At 36.8% G+C, this 23520-nt stretch overlaps 1 protein-coding gene across 2 annotated transcripts in view; it reads right to left on the reverse strand.

Moving 5' to 3' along the window:
* Positions 1-23520, reverse strand: part of LOC306849638 (semaphorin-3F-like) — a 52496-nt gene that overhangs the window by 22976 nt on the left and 6000 nt on the right. For both annotated transcript variants that reach the window (XM_079384815.1, XM_079384814.1), the window contains exon 2: positions 11472-11603. In XM_079384815.1, the coding sequence (XP_079240941.1) occupies positions 11472-11571 (100 nt within the window). In that variant the 5' untranslated portion in view covers positions 11572-11603. The remainder of the gene's footprint in view (positions 1-11471; positions 11604-23520) is intronic.

Raw genomic sequence — 23520 nt, forward strand, 5'->3', positions numbered from 1 at the left:
AAATAAATCTGTAGAATGGATTTATTTGGTGTTAAATGTAGCAGAGTCCTACATATGCATAATCAATGATCAAAAATACTGAATAAACAAACATGCAAGGGTCATTGGATGTGGATAACTTAATGAATGATTGGAGATTCATGGCTGTGCAAAGATTTCTGTGTGATTCTGAAGGTGGACTTCATGCACAGACATTCAGGGGTCAAGCCATATAAGACAGTCTAGAGAAGAAAAATCAACTCCCACAGCTCTGTTTCTGATCTTCTACCTCGTAATTCTGGTTTATAGAATTCGCTCATCCACATACCCTTTCCAAAATAGTTTCCCACATTTATAAGCACTGCTGTCAGTTTTTAAGAGGCACTCTGGGAAAGTGGCCTGGTTCCAGAGAGAACGCACAGAACTTGAGTGTTACTCTCTTAATGCACTCAAGTCACTCATCTTGGTCTTGAGAAGGAATGGGAGTGGCATTATAACGATGGATAAACAAACAATGATTTGAAGACCGTAAAACTGAATTATTTCCTTTTAAATCTCTTGAATGGGAGTCTCAAAATCTTTAAGCCCAACCCTGACAATAACTCAAACTTCATACCTGATCCTGACAAAGCCAGTGGCTCTGCTGTGGGGTGGAGATGGATTCAGACTGGATGACACCGGCTGAAGCTCCAAACATTCCTGTTGTCTCTGTGGCATTTTGGAACAGGTTGCTGGCAGTGAGCCCTGTCATGCTTTGGGGGGCTTCCCTGTGATTTGGCCGAGGTAAACACAGCAACCACACAAGCTAATAATAAACCTCAAACGCCACAAACCAATCCTGTTTCTGAGAACAGGGATCTATCCCACTGTCACCTACGCACATAATAACCCCAGTCAACCCAGGGTCATAATCACCCTCACAAACATTTGGGCTCACAGACATTCACACTTACACGCTCAGACACTAACACATACTACATTTCAAAGAATAACATAAACCTCATAGCTGGATATACAAGTAAAATACTGAATAAAAAGTAGAAGAAAAGATGACTGATAAGGTTACAACCACATCTTTTCTATGCACAATCACTTATAATCAAGTCATATATATATATATATATATATATATATATATATATATATATATATATATATATATATATATATATATATATATATATATATATATATATATATATATATGAGGAGTTCAGATGCAAAAGCATCTGAGTGTTATCTGAAATTTTCTTCTAAAATTAGCATTGTTTTCAGGCTCCTATAATTATGTATAGTTACTGTAATTGCATAGAAAAGGATCTATACATTGACAGAGAAAAATTACTGAACCTAAAAGATGAAAATGTCAGACTACGTAGTGTCTTATGCATCCGAACTCTTCATACATACATATACACACACATACATATATACATATATACAGTGGGTACGGAAAGTATTCAGACCCCCTTAAATTTTCACTCTTTGTTATATTGCAGCCATTTGATAAAATCATTTAAGTTCATTTTTTTTCCTCATTAATGTACACACAGCACCCCATATTGACAGAAAAACACAGAATTGTTGACATTTTTGGAGATTTATTAAAAAAGAAAAACTGAAATATCACATGGTCCTAAGTATTCAGACCCTTTGCTCAGTATTTAGTAGAAGCACCCTTTTGATTGAATACAGCCATGAGTCTTTTTGGTAAAGATGCAACAAGTTTTTCCCACCAGGATTTGGGGATCCTCTGCCATTTCTCCTTGCAGATCCTCTCCAGTTCTGTCAGGTTGGATGGTAAACATTGGTGGACAGCCATTTTTAGGTCTCTCCGGAGATGCTCAATTGGGTTTAAGTCAGGGCTCTGGCTGGGCCATTCAAGAACAGTCACGGAGTTGTTGTGAAGCCACTCCTTCGTTATTTTAGCTGTGTGCTTGGGGTCATTGTCTTGTTGGAAGGTAAACCTTCGGCCCAGTCTGAGGTCCTGAGCACTCTGGAGAAGGTTTTCGTCCAGGATATCCCTGTACTTGGCCGCATTCATCTTTCCTTCGATTGCAACCAGTCGTCCTGTCCCTGCAGCTGAAAAACACCCCCACAGCTTGATGCTGCCACCACCATGCTTCACTGTTGGGACTGTATTGGACAGGTGATGAGCAGTGCCTGGTTTTCTCCACACATACCGCTTAGAATTAAGGCCAAAAAGTTCTATCTTGGTCTCATCAGACCAGAGAATCTTATTTCTCACCATCTTGTGGTCCTTCAGGTGTTTTTTTGTGTCTTGCACTGAGGAGAGGCTTCCGTCGGGCCACTCTGCCATAAAGCCCCGACTGGTGGAGGGCTGCCGTGATGGTTGACTTTCTACAACTTTCTCCCATCTCCCGACTGCATCTCTGGAGATCAGCCACAGTGATCTTTGGGTTCTTCTTTACCTCTCTCACCAAGGCTCTTCTCCCCCGATAGCTCAGTTTGGCCGGACGGCCAGCTCTAAGAAGGGTTCTGGTCGTCCCAAACGTCATCCATTTAAGGATTATGGAGGCCACTGTGCTCTTAGGAACCTTAAGTACAGCAGATTTTTTTTTGTAACTTTGGCCTGATCTGTGCCTTGCCACAATTCTGTCTCTGAGCTCTTCAGGCAGTTCCTTTGACCTCATGATTCTCATTTGCTCTGACATGCACTGTGAGCTGTAAGGTCTTATATAGACAGGTGTGTGGCTTTCTTAATCAAGTCCAGTCAGTATAAATCAAACACAACTGGACTCAAATGAAGGTGTAGAACCATCTCAAGGATGATCCGAAGAAATGGACAGCACCTGAGTTACATATATGAGTGTCACAGGAAAGGGTCTGAATACTTAGGACCATGTGATATTTCAGTTTTTCTTTTTTAATAAATCTTCAAAAACGTCAACAATTCTGTTTTTCTGTCAATATGGGGTGCTGTGTGTACATTAATGAGGAAAAAAATGAACTTAAATGATTTTAGCAAATGGCTGCAATATAACAAAGAGTGAAAAATTTAAGAGGGTCTGAATACTTTCCGTACCCACTGTATATACATACATATACACACATATATATACATATATACATATACATATATACATATACATATACATATATATATATATATATATATATACACACTAGTCAACATTTGAAGTGGATCAAAACCTTATACACACACACACACAGTGCCCTCCAAAGGAATTGGAACAGTAAAGACAAAATTGCTCTGTTTGCTGTGGAGTCAAGACATTTACAAATATGATTAAAAGATGAATATGAGACAAAACGACAATGTCGTTGACTCCACAGCCAACAGAGCAATTTTGTCTTTACTGTTCCAATACTGCCTTAATTCTTCGTGGCATAGATTCAACAAGGTATTGGAAACATTCCTGAGAGATTTTGGTCCATATTGACATGATAGCATCACGCAGTTGCTGCAGATTTGTCGGCTGCACATACGTGATGCGAATCTCCCGTTCCACCACATCCCAAAGGTGCTCTATTGGATTGAGATCTGGTGACTGTGGAGGTATTTGAGTAAAGTGAACTCATTGTCATGTTCAAGAAATCAGTCTGAGATGATTTGAGCTTTGTGACATGGTGCATTATCCTGCTGGAAGCAGCCATCAGAGTACACTGTAGTCATAAAGGGATGGACATGGTCAGCAACAATACTCAGGTAGGCTGTGGCGTTTAAACGATGTTCAATTGGTACCAAGGGGCCCAAAGTGTGCCAAGAAAATATCCCCCACATCATTACACCACCACCACCAGCCTGAACCGTTGAGAAAAGGCAGGACGGATCCATGCTTTCATGTTCTGTACGCCAAATTCTGACCCTACCATCTGAATGTCGCAGTAGAAATTGAGACTGATCAGACCAGGCAACGTTTTTCCAATCTTCTATTGTCCAATTTTGGTGAGCCTGTGCGAATTGTAGCCTCCATTTCCTGTTCTTAGCTAACAGAAGCGGCACCCGGTGTGGTCTTCTGCTGCTGTAGCCCATCTGCTTCAGGGTTCGACATGTTGTGCGTTCGGAGATGGTATTCTGCATACCTTGGTTGTAACGAGTGGTCATTGGAGTTACTGTTGCCTTTCTATCATCTCTAACCAGTCTGCCCATTCTCCTCTGACATCAAGGCATTTTCGTCCACACAACTGCCGCTCACTGGATATTTTCTCTTTTTCAGACCACTCTCTGTAAACCCTAGAGATGGTTGTGCGTGAAAATCCCAGTAGATCAGCAGTTTTTGAAATACTCAGACCAGCCCGTCTGGCACCAACAACCATTCCACGTTCAAAGTCACTTAAATCCCCTTTCTTCCCCATTCTGATGCTCGGTTTGAACTTCAGCAAGTCGTCTTCACCACATCTAGATGCCTAAATGCATTGAGTTGCTGCCATGTGATTGGCTGATTACCAATTTGTGTTACCAAGCAATTGAACAGGTGTACCTAATAAAATGGTCGGTGAGTGTATATATACACACATATACAGTGCCTTGCGAAAGTATTCATACCACTTAATTTTTTTCACATTTTATGTTGCTGCCTAATGTCAAACTTACGGTGACCGAGAGAGCTCAACGCACTTCAAATAGAAAAAAAAACACCTGCAAATTAAGAAAACAACTTAATCAATTTGACAACACGCGCTGCAAATGCTCACAACACAACCAAAGAAACGAGCTGCAAATAAAATTCTTTATTTGGTTGTGTTGTGAGCATTTGCAGTGTTTCTCTTTATTTGGTTGTATTGTGAGCATTTGCAGCACCTGCTATCAAATTAAAGATTTCTTGATTTGCTGGTGCTTTTTCTATTTGCATGCGTTTTCTGAAGTTGCAGCGCATTGAGCGCTCTCGGCCTTTAAATTACTTTTTTCCCCCACATCAATCTACACTCTATACACCCTATTGACAAAGCAAAAACAGAAGTCACAACTTTGTAAATTTATTAAAAATAAAAAACTAAATTACGTACATTGCATAAGTATTCATACCCTTAACTAAATATTTAGCTGAAGTACCTTTACAGCCTCAAGTCTTTTTTGTTTGATGTGACAAGCTTTGCTCATCAACATTTGGCAATTATCTGCCATTTGTCTCCTCACCTCTTCACCTCTCAAGCTCTTTCAGGTTGGATGGGCCTCACGCACATTTTCAGGTTTCTCCAGAAATATTTGATTGGGTTCAATCCAGGCTATGGCTGGGCCACTCAAAGGCATTCACAGCGTTGTGTATAAGCCACTCTTGCTGTGTGCTTAGGGTCACTGTCCTGTTGGAAGGTAAACCTTCTGCCCAGTCTGAGGTTCTGAATGCTCTGGACTGGGTTTTCATTAAGGCTCTCTCAATATTTTGGTGCATTGAGCTTTTCTTCTATTCTGATGAGTCCCTCAGTCCCTGCTGCTGAAAAACAGCCCCATATCATGAGGTTGCTACCAGCACAGTTTACTTTTGGGATGGTACTCTGCAGATGAGCAGAGCTGGTTTCCTTCAAACATGATGCTTAGAACTGAGGTTCATCAGACCAGAGATTCTTGCTTCTCAGAGTCTGAGGGTCCTTTAGGTGCTTTTTTGTAAATTCCAAGTGTGTTTTCTTTTGTCTTCACTGAGGAGAGGATTGAGTTTGGCCACACCGCCACAAAGCCCAGATCGGTGGAGTGTTGCAGTGATGTTTGTCCTTCTGTAGATTTCTCCTATCTCCACATATGATCATGGAGCTCAACTAGAGTGACCATCAGGTTCTTCGTCACCACTCTAACCAAAGCTCTTCTCCATCAATTGCTCAGTTTGGCCAGAAGACCAGCTCTAAGAAGAATCCTGATTTTTTCAAACTTCTTCCATTAAGGGTAACAGAGACTACATGCTTCTGTGACCCTTCAATGAAGCAGAATTATTTTTGGAATTCTTCCCCATATGTGTGGCTTGACGCAAACCTGTTTCTGAGTTCTACAAACTGTTCTTTTGACCCCAGGGCTTGATTTTTGCTCTGATATGCATTATCAGCTGTTGGACCTTTTATTAAGACGTGTGCTTTTCCAAATCATACCCATTCAATTGAATTTGCCACAGGTTACCTTCACTCAAAGTCTAGTAACACCTACAAGCAATATGAATGCTCCTGAGATAAATTCCAACTGTCCCAGATAAGGGTATGCAATGGATTACTTATGCAATGGAGTTTTTTATTTTTTAATAAATTTGCAAAGATGTTAAAAACCTTTTTTTTTTTTTTTTTTGCTTTACCATTATAGTGTATGGAGTGTAGATTGATGTGGAAAAAAGTAATTTAAAGCAGTTTAACATAAGGCAGCAACATAAAAAAAATAAAGGGGAATGAATACTTTCGCAAGGCACTGTATGTATACAGTGCTGCTTGAAAGTTTGTGAACCCTTTAGAATTTTCTATATTTCTGCATAACTATGACCCAAAACATCATAAGATTTTCATATAAGTCCTGAAAGTAGAAAAAGAGAACCGAATCTAACAAGTGAGAGAAAAATATTTTTTTTGTCATTTATTTATTGAAAAAAAAGATCCAGTGTTACATATCTGTGTATTGAAAAAGTATATGAATCTTTGCTTTCAGTATCTGGTGTGACCCCCTTTTGCTGCAGTAACTGAAGGTAAAGTTTCTTGTAAATGCTGATCAGACCTGCACAATAATACGTAGGAGGTTTAGCCCATTCTTTAGTGCAGAACCACTTAAACTCTGTGATGTTGGTGGGTTTCCTCCTATGAACTGCTTGCTTAGGTCCTTCCACGACATTTTAATTGGATTAAGGTCTGGACTTTGACTCAGCCATTCCAAAACATTAACTTTGTTCATCTTTAACCATTCTTTGGTAGAATGACTTGTGTGCTTGGGGTTGTTGTCTTGCTGCATGACCCACGTTCTTGAGACTCTGTTCCTAAACAGAGGTCCTGCCGTTTTCCTTTAGAAATTGCTGGTACACTCTAAAAAAACAAAACAAATGCTGTGTTAAATACAACCCAGTGCTGGGTAAATATTGGACAGAACACATGCTGGGTTGTTTTCAACTAACAGTTGGGTTAAATTGGTTAACCCAACCTTCTACGCAGTAACCCAACCGCTGGGTCTAAACAACACAACTGCTGGGTTCGTCCATATTTTACCCAGCGCTGGGTTGTATTTAACCCAGTCATGTACTGGCTGAAAACACCTCTGCACAGATGGACTCTAATTTCACCTTTAAATTAACTATACTAATCCAAGAGATTCACATACTTTTGCCACTCACAGATATGCACAATTGGATCATTTTCCTGAATAAACAAATGACAAAGAAAATATTTTTGTCACATTTGTTTGATTGGGTTCTCTTTGTCTAATTTCAGGACTCGTGCGAAAATCTGATTGTTTTGGGTCATATTTATGCAGAAATCTAGAAAATTCTAAAGGGTTCACAACTTTCCAGCAGCACTTTCCAGAGACCCCCCCACATGATTGTAAAGCGCTTTGGGTGTACAGCAATACACAATAAAGCGCTATATAAATGCATCATTCATTCATTCACTGTGTGTGTGTTATATATATATATATATATATATATATATATATATATATATATATATATATATATATATATATATATATCATCCAAAATAAAAGTTTTTGTTTACACAATATATGTGTGTGTACTGTGTATATTTATTATGTATATGTAAATACACACACATGCATGTATATTTAAGAAACAAATATATGTATTTATATATACATAATAAATATACACAATACACACACATACAGTCATGGCCAAAAATATTGGCACCCTTGGTAAATATGATCAAAGGAGGCTGTGAAAATTAATCTGCATTGTTAATCCTTTGTATCTTTTATTAAAAACAATTCACAAAAATCTAACCTTTCATTGGATAATAACAATTTAAAATGGGGGGAAATATTATGAAATAAATATTTTTCTCAAATACACATTGGACCCAATTATTGGCACCTCTAGAAATTCTTATGAGTAAAATATCTCTGAAGTATATTCCCATTCATATTCACAATTTTGAGCACTCCAGGGTGATTAGGAATTTCCATTTCCACCATCAGGACAATAATTAAGAATTTCCAATCAACATAAAATGTTACAAAACTGCCAGGAAGAGGACATGTGTCTATATTGTCCTAATGCACGGTGAGAAGGAGAGCTTGAGTGGCTAAAGACTCTCCAAGGACCATAGCTGGAGAACTGCAGAAAATAGTTGAGTCTTGGGGTCAGAAAACCTTAAAAAAAAGAAGGTCAAACAGCACCTACATCACCACATGTTGTTTGGGAGGGTTTCAAGAAAAATTCTCCTAGCTCATCCAAAAACAAACTCCAGCAACTTTTCAGGTATCAGACACGACTGGAACTTGCGACTGGCTTCTATGGTGAGATTAAACTAAAAAATGAGCTTTTCACCAGCAAACACTCAAGATGGGTTTGGTGAGCACAGGGATAAAAAGTACCCCATGTGTACAATGAAATATACTGCTGTATTTTTGATGTTGTGGGCCTATATTTCTGCTGGAGGTCCTGGACATCTTGTTTAGACACATGGCATCATGGATTCTAGCAAATACCAACAGATAAAAAAAATCTGATTTGGATCTTCCAACCGTACAATAATCCAAACACAAACCTCAAAAACAAAACAAAAATAGGTCACTGAGGACAAACCCAAGCTTCTGCTATGGCCATTCCAGTCCTCTGACCTGAACCCTGTAGAAAATGAATGAGGTGAACTGAAGAGGAGAAGCACCATCATGGAGCTGGGAATCTGAAGGATCTGGAGTGATTCTGGATAAAGGAATGGTCTCTGATCTCTTGTCAGATGTTTTCTAACCTCGTCAGGCATTACTGGAGAAAATTTAGAGCTGTTAAACTGGCAAATGGAGGTTTCAAAAAGTATTGAATAAAAGGGTGCTGTTAATTGTGGCCAATGTGTATTTGAGAAAAACATTTATTTCATAATGATATTTCCCCCCATTTTAAATTCTTATCCAATGAAAGGTTAGATTTTTGTGATTTTTTCAAATAAAACATCAAAAGGATTAACAATGCAGATTAATTTTCTCAGCCTTCTTTGATAATATTTACCAAGGGTGCCAATAATTCTGACCACGACTGTATGCATGTTGTGTGTGTGTTTGTTTGTGTATTTTCTTTTCTTAATTGTATCTATATTTTTCTGTTTAAATCTTTTCAGTTTGTGTGTAATATTTTTTTTACGAAAACAATATACTAATTTATGAAACAATCTATAAGCAGACGCTTTTATCCAAAGTGACTTACAAATGAGGACAATGGAAGCAATCAAAATCAACAAAAGAGCAATGATATGCAAGTGCTTTAACAATAAGTGCTATAACAAGTCTCAGTTCGCTTAACGCAGTACATGTAGCAAAGTTTGTTTTTTAAATATAATACATAAAAAGAATACAAAGAATAAAAAAACAATAGAGCAAGCTAGTGTTAGAGGCCTTTTTGCTTTTGTTAAGTATATAATAAATAAAAAGAAAACAGATAGAATACAAAAAGTTATGAAAAGCTAGTGTTAGTTTTTTCTTTTTTTTAAGAATAGAATTAGAATAGAGAGAGCTAGAGTTAGAGGGTCAAATAAAGATGGATATACATTATGGATATTCATATGATATGCATTAATTTTTATTCATTCATTTATTTTATTAATATATAATATATAAATAATTTTTTTTAAAGTGTACAAATAAACATCGAAAGACTGATTGTGTAAATTCACAAACAATTCCTAAATTTTTACAAGGAAATCCATAAAAAGTATGGAGACGTATCAGGTCATGAATGTGTTCAGCTTTGAGATGCTTTGCGAACACAAAATCATTGCACAGCATTTTCATTTTCAGTGTGGCCTGAAAAATTGTCATTGGAATATTGCTGTGTCACGTCTGGACACGGTGTTAGGAAAGCCCAGCATCCTGACAGTAGGGTGTCATGAAGACCCATGTCTCAGCTTGCCGAATTGGCACATGCAACCAGGTTATGTACTAAATATACATTGCGGAGGAGACTGTAAGTGTGTGTGTGTGTAAGTTTATGTGTTTCTCTCTCTCTCTCCGTGTGTGTGTGAGTGTGAATATTTTCTGATGGATTATACAAAGTAATGGGGCTCCACTGCAGAAGAACCTGCTGGGTTTTATGTGTGACAGTTTCTGAGAACTGAGAGCAAATTCATGTCAGACTCTGACCTGTTGTGCTGCTGTGCTTCTGTCAGACGGATGGGCAAAATAGTATTATAAATGTCTGCATGCAGCGTGCCTAGTGTCTTTAATTATATAAAACAATATCTCTTCAACAACGCCACTGTATCTTTTCAAGCCTGGTATTTGACCGCCGCTTGCGAGCTGAATGGGGAAAAAATGCTAATGCTTTTGTGTTCGAGAGATTTGACTTTTAAACTTCAAACATCTGCCTCGCTCTGCATGCATCTCTTTGTGCCCCGCCGTGACACATCCCCCTGCAGAGGGGATGATGGGTAGTCCCCTCTCTGGGGCATTAATTGGGAGATGAGGCATGCTGGTGCCAGATTCAAAACATACACAGGAAGACAGGAAGCGAAAAGTGAGAAAGAGAGTGTGTGACATGAGGAACAGTAAGAAAAGAGGCGTTAAAAAGCCACTGATGACAGAAAGTGCTCACAAGCTCCACAAAGCAAGATAACTACATTCCACAGACTTTCTAAAAAACTTAAATGAGCCCTTCAAATTATCAGTTTCAAACCTGCGTGACTTTCTTCACAAAATATTTTTTTTTTGTCCAGACAATGAAAGTCAGTGGGGTCCAATGCTGCCTTAAACCCTTTGCACTTTCATTATATTAACAAAACAGTTGAAACATTCTTCAAAATATCTTCTTTAGTGCTCCACAGAGGAATGAAAGTCATACTGGTTTGGAAAAATATGAAGATGAGCATTTTCTTTTTTAGAAGGGAACTTGAGTGGCAGTATAAAATAACAAAAATATTTTTTTTTAAATAATAATCAATTTCTGTAATTCAAGAAATTTCAAGAACTGAATATATAATTTCCATGATTTCGTTAATTAACTTGACACTTCCAAGTCAAATTCCATTTTTAAATTTCCAAAGTCAAATGACACTTGTAAATTTCCTTCATATGCAGTATCCAAACTTCATTTGCTAAATGTTTCACATTTCTGCCTGAATGGTTGTACTTTGTCAGACCCAGTTATTTTCAGGTGTTATTAAGGATTTTAATGTAATAATGAGATGAGGTATAATAATTAGGATCACCTCAGTGGCTTACTTTATAACCAACAATGGAAAAATGCATAGTAAATATGGCCTGTTTTGTTATACTGTATCTCAGACCAGTAATGTATTGGTAACTCAAAAAAGAATACACATACAAATAAAAATGTGCGTGTGCATGTTTTAAAAAACAGGGGGAAAAATAGCACATTTCTCACCTTTATATGACAGGTGCACTCGGGGTGTTGTGCGGGCATTGCCATGACAACCCCAGACACATAAGCTCAGGATGAGGAGCAGGGTTTGCATCGTGATCATGATAACGACAGCAGCAGTTTACCCACCGAGATCTGCAAGCGTAAGAGAAACAGACACATTCAGTTCATGCGTTACATCACTACCAAGTTCATTCATTGGTAACTGACAGCAACTGTATACATTTTATGAGTAGTTCCAATTCGTTTCCATAAATGAGGCTCATAAAACAAGAGCAATTTCAACAATGCTCGTGTCTTGTTAGCATAGAAGCACCCACCCTAAAGAGCCCGACCTCAAATTTAGGCCTGTTTACCGGTCACTGAAAATCGGAGAAAAGTCCCATCCTTTAATAAAGAGACCGTGAAGAGAAAAGAAAACAAAGTACTTAAGGTGTCGATTGGCTTTTTAATATTGGACTACTGAAATGTTTCCACACAGTAACACAGGGCTGTAAGTTTCTCTCTCTTTTCCACCATGAGGACTATAAACACCTTCCCAAGGGCAGGCCAGGCCAGTTAAACCACAAACTTGAGCCATTTAAACACAACAGCTCGAATTATCCATAGGTACACAGCCTAGTTTTGTTTTTAGCTTTTTATCTAGAGACAAAAAAAGACAAATAACTGAAGCCAACTGGCCTTTTCCATGAAAACAGTGTTAAACTGTGTGGGAGAGGGCAGCAAGTCTTTCTGCAGTGGGGACGTGCGCCCAAAAGAGATTAGAAAACTATGCAGTCAGAGAGCAATGGTTTCTTAAGTACGTCTGCCAAATCCTTCCAGCTAAGGCAAATCCATGTCACACAATCTTACTTTAAATCTTAAACTCTTAGTCCCGGCCGGCAGGGAACGGCAAACCTACTGTGAGCCTCTGTATCTGCAGAAAATCACCCTGTTCTGAGGTGCTAAACATGGCGGGCACGTATCTACGCAAGCTGTGTACACAGATTTACATGCTTAATGAGGGTTAACCGTAACAGGAACGCAAACACTTGCTACTAGCATGCTTTATAATGAGACTGCTCAAAGATGTTGAGCTCAGAACAATGCTGATTTATATGTACAATATGCCAGTTACTTTACCTCAATTTAAAGTGGAGCTGACAGCGAGGCACAATATATTTGTTTTCAAATGAATAATCCATGTTCAATACAAGTTAAATCAACAGCAATGTAGATTACCATAAAAAAGCTAAAGGGATAGTTCACCCAAAAATGAAAATTCTCTCATTAATTACTCATCATGTCGTTCCAAACCCGTAAGACCTTCATTCATCTTCGGGACACAAATTAAGATATTTTTACTATGAGAATACTTTTTGTGTGCAAAGAAAACAAATTTTTGTATTCTTTGTGCACAAAAAGTATTCTCATAGCTTCATAACATTACGGTTGAACCACTGATGTCACATGGACTATTTTAAATGCCCTTACTACCTTTCTGGGCCTTGAACGTTTCAGTTGTGTTGCTGTCTATGCAGGGTCAGAAAGCTCTTGGATTTCATCAAAAATATCTTAATTTTTGTTCCGAAGATGAACAAAGGTCTCACGGGTTTGGAACGACATGAGGGTGAGTAATTAATGACAATTTTCATTTTGGGTGAACTATCCCTTTAACTGTAAAACACAATGGAAGAAAATGGGACCAATTTTTGGAGAATTTAAAAGCAGAAATGTGAAGCTTAGTATTTCATAAGCACTCACTATTCTTTCACTATTAGAATGATTTCTGAAAGATCATGTGACACTAAACTGGAAATTTCTCTCTAAAATCATGTTAACACATATTGTTTGCATCTTGTGGCTATATAAAAAAAGAAGGACATGTAAAAAAAAAAAAACTGAACCTGGTATAATCCTGTAAAATAGTGTCACCACAAACGTACACTTTGCTGGTATTTAACAGGTTTGTTGTGATTCTACCACTAACGGCCTCTTCGCTGAGGTCGTTTTGTAACACGCTATGAAGTGCTGTACTTTGGCCCTCTTCCAGGATAAATGACACTCTTCCAAGTGATGAAAAATGACAGAAGAACAATAGCCAAAAGACAGCGCTCTTTATCTATGATAAATGTGCTACAGTGAACTGGAGACCAGAAATGCTTTCAGAGTCGAAGCAGACCATTTGGCCCAATTTTTTTTTTTACAGATATTTCAGTCAGCATTTAGCACAACTAATATATGAGATTCCTAAAACAATAGCACTGCTGAATTCTCCACTGTCTGCTACTCTTGAAAGGCACCAGAGGGAATGACCAGTCTGTGAAGATTTCATAAGATTAAAACCTGGCACAAACACATTATTGTCATCATGTCAAATTTATCTTACAGATCCAGACAGACAGGAGAGGCCGAGCGCTCCCACATTATGTCTGCTTTGCCTCCTATTGGCTCACTTGTCTTGTTTACATGTAAATATACCCTAAACATTACAAAAGCAGACCATAAACGAATACTGAAATATAAAAACATCATTAGCTGCTGTGTTGAAGCAGCTACTTTGAAACTGCATCTTGTCAAACTACATGTAGTTATATGAAGTATCAGATATATATGAATCTCGATTTGAATGACCGAATAGCATTGGAACAATTCAATTTACACTATACCACCAATAAAGAGAAACAAAAAAAGTAAAAAAATATATATAAAAAGCATTTGACAAAATACATTTTAAAAATGTAATAAATATTTTCAAATGAGTAATTTTAAAGATTTTTAAGTGGTTCATTGAATCAGACTTCCAAAATGCTTGTGCAGCTCGCTTTGGAATAAAATATTTGGTTACATGAACAGCTACACTATTTTGAAAACAACTACAGTCACGCTACTGAAAATTGTAGTTAAATTAGTAGGGTCACTATTTTAGTAACCCAGCACTGATTAACTGTAATAATACACCACTTTGACTTCTCTGTTTGTTAATGGTACACTTGGCAGTACAGTTCCAAACAATCTGCATCATGCTTTTATTTCTGAACTTGAGGGAGTGCATCTTTTATTTTGAGATGCACTGTAAATGTGAGGGTGCAGTCATGGGTGAGTCCCGTAGCCTGGAGAATACCTATCGTTAAGAGTCAGCACATGTCTGCTCTCTAATTATATGCCTCAAGGGTGTCATTATCACTCTGTGTGTGTGTGTGTGTGTGTGTGAGCCACGCCTACACACGGAGCGACAGAATGATGAGGTGCTTATAAAACAGAGAGGAAACTGAGTGAATCTGAGAATAAACAGAGGTCAAGGACAAGGGTGAGGCAATAAAATGAGCAGCAGAGGGTAAAAGACAGATAGCAGCGAGGATGAATCGCAGGTCTGAAAAACACCATCTAGATATGGATTTAAAGTTGATTTAAAGGTATTATGCATGCTTACTCATAATATTACTGAATCAACTTCTTTCAATGGAAAATTAACTATACAAATCAAAATTGTCATCGTTTACACCCTTTTCAGTGGAACTAAATAAAATAAAAACACTAGAAATAAAAGAGCACCATAAATAAATGCAATTCAAATTCAATTCAATTAAATCAATTAACAAAAAGCTATTGCATGGTTTCAGAAGACTTAGAAATGTAGTAATTTTTTTACATTATTTTTAAATGGTTTTTCTATAGTGTGTCATGCTTGTGGAAGAAAGTGTGAATAGATTCTTCAAAACTGTTTTTCTGAGCCACTGTTTAAAAAAAAAAAAAAAACATACAGATATGAATCAACAGTAAATTATGAGTAATAACAAGTGCCCAAAAAATGAATCATGACATGTGAAAACAAATACATTTAATCTGTTAGAAAGTATGAACATGGTTTGATAGCTTTCTGTTGAACATGCAAGACTCAGTTAGTAAAAATGTATGAAAATTAAATAAATTGGATTATTAATGATAAATATATAAACCTGTTTACTGTGTATTTAAAATATATGCAGTGCATTAATATCATTACAAAAATCTCATTCATGTTTCATTTATGTATGACTAACAAATATGCATCAAATTAAGTTTATTAGTTTATGCTAAAAATGTGTAATCCAAATGGATGGAAATTTTAAATGCAATTAAAATAAACAAATCTTAATTTTATATAATGACATTTCTGGTGGTTCTTTAATGAAAATAGTATAAAACAGAAAAATAACATGAATAAAAATATAATTTGGCAAAGACCCTCTCCCTCTGCGCTCATTTCTGTCCCAGTCTCTAACACTCTATTTTTCTCTCTCCAGCTGAGCTCCTCTTCAAGTGGAAATTAGTTTCCATGCAGCAGGCATGAATACAGAAAACCAATAGCGCAGCACATTTACCATTAAGGAGCCTGGGTATGTGGAAACAGTAGGTCATGGGGCGACCTGACACAAAGGATTCTGGGAGACTTTCCCTAAATGATTCAACTGCTGTGGCTCCCTCCTGCCGAACCAATGTCTGCATTTTCACTCACAGGACCCTTTAGAGCAGCTCTAATTGACAAATAAGAAAATGCTTCTCAAGTCTCATGCTTTTGAGTTGATGACGATATTTAGAGGTCATTTTGAATCTAGATTTAAAACTTTTAAAAGAGAGTTTGTACATCATTAAATGCATTAAAGAAAAATACAGAGACCTCTTCAATAGGCCTCCGACAAAGAAAGACTTTTAGCAGGGGAGCCCCAAGGAATAAAGCGAGACATGATTGATCACATGACCAACACCCTGCATGTCCCCCATTATTTAAAAGAATGTTAAATCCCTGTGAATCGGCTGTTTTTAAATCAAACTATATGGCTAAGGATTTCAAGGGTGCATTTCCAACAGCTCATCTAGTCAGTAAAATGGATCTGAGAAACTTCAGAATCAAGTGGAAGGCCATTTCTAAGCTCTGAGGGATCGTCTAAAGCTGATAACCCTGTGCCATACATTCCTCCACAAAAGACAGGCCATTTCTCCTCATCAGTCTCGCAGTGACAGAAGACTCGTCCTTACATGTCTGTCCAGTCTCCTCTTTGACATCTTTGTTCTTTGATGTAATCTTTTTAACGCTTATGCAGACCAAACACTCGGTTGGAGCATTTTAAATGCCTAATAATCTTCATTTGTTTTGTTTTATCTAATGTTTATTTACTCTGTTTCATACCCGAAAATGACTTAAGGGTTCTCCATCTTAAATTTCCTGTGCACAAGTCACTAGATTAATGAAACCAGGAAAACCATCCCTGTTTCTGTGGGTTGGATTACTGTTGGCTTCTCATGTGATGAAGAGGCCTATAACTCACTACAAAAACAGTCACAATTAACTGAGAGCTTCAACTGAGACTCACACTGTGCTTTTAAACCACAGCGGCCAGCAACCTTTAACCAAAGACACACAAAACACAATGACAGCATCACTAAAGATGGATGATCAGGCTAAACCCTGCATGCCAAGAAAGCCAGAAACATGAGCTCCTCAAAAATCAAGTGCTGAGATGCGGTTCGCTTTCGTTTGATTTCACTTGATTTGCGTTTTTTTCAAGGATGTGGTTAATTTTTCATTAGTCATATTTTTCATCCATAAAACTTGTTTTCTACATTATATGAGATGGTTTATTTCTGGTAAATGATGCAACAAAATGGATGGAAAATTGCATGAGGATGACTCTTTTGTCTATCAGTTGTGGGCAGTGACAGATTGCATATGTTTATCTGGGCCACCTGATCTCCAGAGGCATATTGGGAACGGCCCATGGGGAGAAATCAGAGGGGTACGATCAGAGACTATTGTTGATGTCCTGAATTTGAGCCTGGAGCGGTTACTGTCTGACAATGAGTTGCATCTGCAAAGAATAATCATTTTGTGAGTTTGCGCATATCTTCTCTGCGGTTTTGTTCGCTCTAGTCATTAAATAAATAGGCCAATGACTAAACAAGAAAAGAATGTATAAAACCAATCCATATAAAAACTCAATACAACTATAAAGTAACCTCCTTATGTGATTAACTCAATCCAGCCTCATTTGAAAAAACGTGCAAGTGGCGACATTTCTGCAAAATTATAGTACGTTACTTCTTGTTTCAAAGTAAAAAGTCCATTGAGTGATCCTAAAAGCAATTTTCTATTTTCTCAGAAACAGATGAACCATAACTCTTTTGTAACATATTACAAATTCAAATGAAGATGGTGATTGTTGATGTTTAATTCAGATTTTTTTAGTAAGGGCTAAACAGAAAACATGACGATGCACAACAAACAAAAGAAACTTCACAAGCGAGAGGAGATTACCTGGCCTTTAAAAATGATTGATATTACATATTACTGACATTTTTTTTACATTGTAAAACCAAAAACATCAATTATATAAATGTCAGAATGAAATGATGGCTACGACCCTGAATGCAAACATTAAACAATAGTTTACAAATCAAAATTGTTGTGCAAAGAAACACATGAAAGTATTTATTAATCAACAATTCTCCACTGCCCTATTACAATTTGTATGAAAAGGAATAAAAGTTGTTTTAATTCCACTAGTGTTAATTTCAACTGGAAACTGCAGTGAATTGAGTTGTATGTATGTTCAAGATTCAAGATTTTTATTTGTCACATACACAATTATACAGAGTATAACCAGCAGTGAAATGTAGGTTTTTTTTTTTTTTTGTGTACATACATAGATACATATATATATATATGTGTGTGTGTGTGTGTGTGTGTGTGTCTGTGTGCTTGGAGTTTTGAGGTATATTTTTCCAATGAGTCTATGTTGGATTAATTAGCAGTTTCATGAACCAATCAGTATCAGTTTGCTCCTTTCCCAAAGTCAAATGCATTTTTAAGGCCAAAAATTTATTTATTTATTCACTGACTGTCATAGGGTAAAACAACCAGTGTTGGGAAGGTTACTTTGGAAATGTAATAGGTTACAGATTACAAGTTACCCTACTTAAAATGTAATATGTAGTGTAACTTTTCAATTACTTTTTTAAGGTAATGTAACTGATTACTTTTCTAAATTACTAATGTGTTCAACTGTTAATCACTTTCAAACATGTAAAGCAGACAGGGTTAACCTTACAGTAACACTCAACACTGATTACTGTCTGACTTTCGAAATCTTTCATCAATTGAATTAAGGTTATAATATTTAAATTTTAAAAGGAAACATTGGATGCCAAATATCTTCATTTGCATATAAATGTGTCTTGGCAGTGTGTGGACAACCACCCTACAATGATAAAATTTAAAAAAAATGATAAAAAGCCCTTTTTTTAATCCCCCAAAAACCTAAACAGTCTCAATTATCAAGCCATTTTGAATTTGGAGTGAATAACCAGCGCTCTCTTCCACCTTCAATACATTCAGACTGAGGTGAGACCCTTGAGCAAGAACCGAACCCCCAACTGCTCCCCAGGTGCCGCAGCAATATGGCTGCCCACTGCTCCGGGTGTGTGTGCACTTGGATGGGTTAAATGCAGAGCACAAATTCTGAGTATGGGTCACCATACTTGGCCACACGTCACTTCACTTCACTTTCACTAAATTGGTTTATGTCTGGCTGCACAAATCAATTTGCTCCAGACAGTTTCTGAATGAATGACAATTCAAGGCAGGTTTTGTTAAAAAGTTAAAACTCAAGGATGGAGCGGTACCCATTGTTCATGATCCAGCTGCACCTCCAGAAGAAGTAAGTCTCACACTTTATATTTTTTTATGATTATTTGCGAATCGCCTTTGCTATTCCACAGAAGAGAGATTGGCGTGGTGAGCAGAGCTCATTAGTATGTAAAGAGATATGCAGCGAAACAAGTTGCTGTGAACAGAGCTGTTTTTGACAAGGTAAAAGGGTGTTGTTTTTCACGACCACTGAGACCATTTCGAGAAGACCCTAAAGAATCATACCAACTTGTGAAGAATGAGCATCCGATGTCCCGTTTGAAGCACAGCCACCACAAAATCAGACTGACTTTAAAATCATTCTGTGGTTAAATACAGATTTAAAATCATAAGATATAGCTATGATATTGTTTTTGAAATCAAATCTTTGCATAGCTATGACGGGAAACACTGGAATCTAACATTGCCTTAATCTTAAAAAAAAATAAAGCATATACATAAACCCATAAAGGAAATATAAAAGTTATCGGATAAGCCTGTTACAGTATAAACTTCTGAAAAAATGGTGTTTCATATTTTAGAGCAGTCACTGCAGAAATCAATTAAATCTGTATGTGGGTGTGTGTGTGAAAAAAATATTGTAATCTTTAACATTTTCAGAAGTAACTAATTTAATTACAAATTTTTTCTTAGTAACTGTAACCAATTACAATTACTTTTATTTAGTAATTAAATTACGAAATTCCTTTACATGTAACTAGTCACTCCCCAACACTGAAAACAACATAATAGATCTAAAGTAAAGCATGCATGTAGATATACCCCTTCGTATGACACCACCCAAGATATACGGCTACATGACAAGCTGAACTAGAAACTTCAAATCTCTGAAATCCCCTCCAAATCTTCAGGCTACATTTCATTCTCCTGTGAAGAAACTGAGAATCAAAAGCATACTCTGCACCCCAAACCTTCTATTGCCTCAAGGCCTCTGAAGATTTTGTGACCACTTTTCAGTGAGTAAATCTGAGTAAACAACAGAAAAATGGGAAAGAAAGAAAGGAAAGTAACAAGAGCTTTAGCCCAAGCAATTAAACCACTGAGGTGGAGAAGAAAAGGTGAAGCAGTCAACCCTATCACCTCTCAGAACGCAGGCTGGGTGGGGCTAATGCGGCCTGCTGTCAATGTTAGCACTCATTAGCGTGACGCATTAGTTCAACAATTGAGCTGCCACTGACTCGGAAAACAGCCCCGAGGGACTAACAAGTGTACAAAGGGGTCAAGAGGGTCATGTTTCGAAATCCACCACAGAAGAAATACAATAATCATTTACCAGGAACTCAGACTTTACTGTTAAGTTTTACTTTCTTCCTGCTGAAAAAAATGGTGGTTTTCACTAGTTTAGCTGGCCACTAGCTGGTCTTCCAGTCTGACAAAAGCCTAAAACACCCTTAAACAAGCAAACCAGGCCAGCAGCTTTAACACTGAAAAAAAAATCTGGTATAGACACTCAGAAATTAATAGTAAATATCACAATTAAAAAGACATGGCAAATAACACAGTGAATTAAGCATTATATTTTAAGTAGAAAGGCTTTCCTGTAGCTTAAATAGTAGAGGATGGCGCTAGCAACGCCAAGGTCATGGGTTCGATTCCCAGGGAAAGCAAGAGCTGATAAAATGTAAAAACTGTAACTTGAATGCAATGTAAGTCGCTTTGGATAAAAGCGTCTGCTAAATGCATAAATGTAAATGTAAGTAGAAAAACTAAAATAGTATTTCCTTGTAAAACATATTCCAATAATCTTTATTTACAATTTTTTTTAACACTATAGGTTATTGGAATATGCTTTATAAGAGAATACTATTTGTTTTTCTACTTAATGTCATGTTTAATTTGATACATTACTTGCTGTTTCTTTGGAATTATTTGTGCTTGATTACATATGTAAATTTAAGCAAGAAGTTTTTGAAATTGAAGCAAAAACTGACAAACACAGGTTAAATTTAAAATATCTTGTTTTTTATATTATCAATCACACTTTTCAAAAGCAGATGTTCAGACAAACCGTAAAAAAAAAAAAAAAAAAAAAAACTTCAAAACTTTTTTTATATACAGTATATATCTATATATTTTTTAAATAAAAATATTTTTTTACTATACACTGTAAGAAAAAAAACTGAAAATGTACTGGTAATTTTCTTCCAAGACATTACCCATTAATTTTACAAATGTTTCCATTAACCCTAAAATACAACTCAATTTGATGTGTAATTTAAAATAAAGTAAAACACACGTGAAAAATAAATATAAAAATTCATTCATATTATTATAGCAATATACTGGGCCATATTTTTACAGACTTTTCTTAGTTATTTATATATATATATATATATATATATATATATATATATATATATATATATATATATATATATATATATACACACACACACACACACACACACACACACTGACCTGCCCATTGTAGCCTTTGATGCCTGTTTTTGCAAAAACGGCTGACAGCCAGTCCTGAATTATACTGGCAAGCGGCATAACAGATTGGCTTTCTCAGGGCCAGGTCTAAAGTAAGTTCATGTCGTGCGCTTAGCAAGTGAGGGAAGGTTCTCACAAACACACATATGCTCTCTAGTGTCAGGGAGCTAAGTGCGTGCCACTGTTGAGGGAATTGTGGCCCTTCTCCAGCTCTAATGTTGGCTGCCCCCTACACGAATGTCCAGGACTGTGCATTTAAACTGGGCGGAGCAGACAGCTTTGGAGTCATTGGCTAAGCTTCACCACCCTTAAGGTCCGGATTCAGCTCCTGTCTTCAAAGGCCACTAAGCTCCGAACATCTTATCTGTGGGTCTTTGAAGTGACCGCTACCCACAAACCATAGGGACATTTTCACCTTCGCACATCAGCGGTGTTGTGCAGTCACCAAGCAACACGCAACAACCATTTCCTCATACAAAAAGAAAGAGCAGCCCGGTACATATGATTGGTTATCGCGAATGGGGAAATAATGAGGCACTAATTTAGAAATAACAAAAAAGGCGCTTTTGCATCATGCAATATTAATGCACTCCATCATTCTCAAGCCACACGCGCACACATAAATACACACACATGAACTCTGCCTGTCTCTTTTTCTAATCCCTACCACAATGCTCCCCTCCCCTCTGGCAAAACCAGATCCCTGAAAGTGGTGCTTGTGTGTTGTAATGTTACAAATTGAGAGCAGGAGCATTAAAGAGACTTTACGCAGAGCGGGGAGAACAGCACATGGCCCTCCCGGTGCATACCAACACCTGTTTCAATGGCCTCTCTTCTTTTATTTACATGATAAACAGTGAATTCCTCTACAATTACCCCACCAGCATGGACTCTGCTATTCATAGCTGACAGCTGTTTTCCAGCATCAGGGGACCTCATGTTAGGATGCAATGTTGTTATGCTCTGCATCAAAAGAATAAAGGAGATTTAATCCATTAGTTCTTGGTTTCAAATGGCATTTTGATTTGTTTAGATTTGATTTTGCTTAAGGACCGGGCTTTTACATTGGAGATCAAATGATAACCCAAAACATCACACAAATGTAAACAAAACTTATAAATATTAAAATTGCACTTAACTGTATATATGCATGTTTTAGAAGAAAAAAAAAATCAAATTTAGCAGCCAATAATCAACTGCACAAAACAAATTGTGTTCAGTACAGGAAATATAGGTTTATTTAGGCAATTTTATTTAATTACAGAAAGTTTTATAGTATTATAGTATAAGTATTAAAGTTTTATTATTATATAATGTCTGCTATGTTTTGACAATTAATTGGCTTATCAATACATGCACACAAACAGACAAAGCCAATAAAATATTCTATTTAATAAATTCAATTTTTTATAAATAATAATAAAATAAGTATTTAAATGCTACAACTTTACACTGTACAGTATAAAAATTATATTTATTTTGACATTTGTTTAAGATTCCATTTAAGTTATATTATTAAATTATTATTCTTTTTAAACATACTTTAATTGAGTTTTAGGCTACTTTGGAAAAGTAATAGGTTACAGATTACAAGTTACTCTATTTAAATTTAATAAGTAGTGTTTATTAAAGTAATGTAAGTAGTGTTTATTAAAGTAATGTAACCGATTACATTTGATTACTTTTCTAAACATTTTCAACTGTAAATAATTTTCAAACATGTAAACCAGGCAGGGTTAACCTTACAGTAGTCTCGCGTAGCCAGATTCAGACTGACGGGCGCTTTGAATGGCCAAGGCCCGCCCAAGAGGCCATATGACTGACAGGTAAAGCAACCAAATCACATTTCGTTTTGTTTCCGCGTCATTTTTAGGGGCATGGAAATGTCGCCACAATAACAGACCGGTGTGTAAAACTCTTGTACATATTTTAAAGATGCTATGCTGCGAA

The sequence above is a fragment of the Barbus barbus genome (assembly GCF_936440315.1).
Source record: "Barbus barbus genome assembly, chromosome: 29".
NCBI lineage: Eukaryota > Metazoa > Chordata > Actinopteri > Cypriniformes > Cyprinidae > Barbus > Barbus barbus.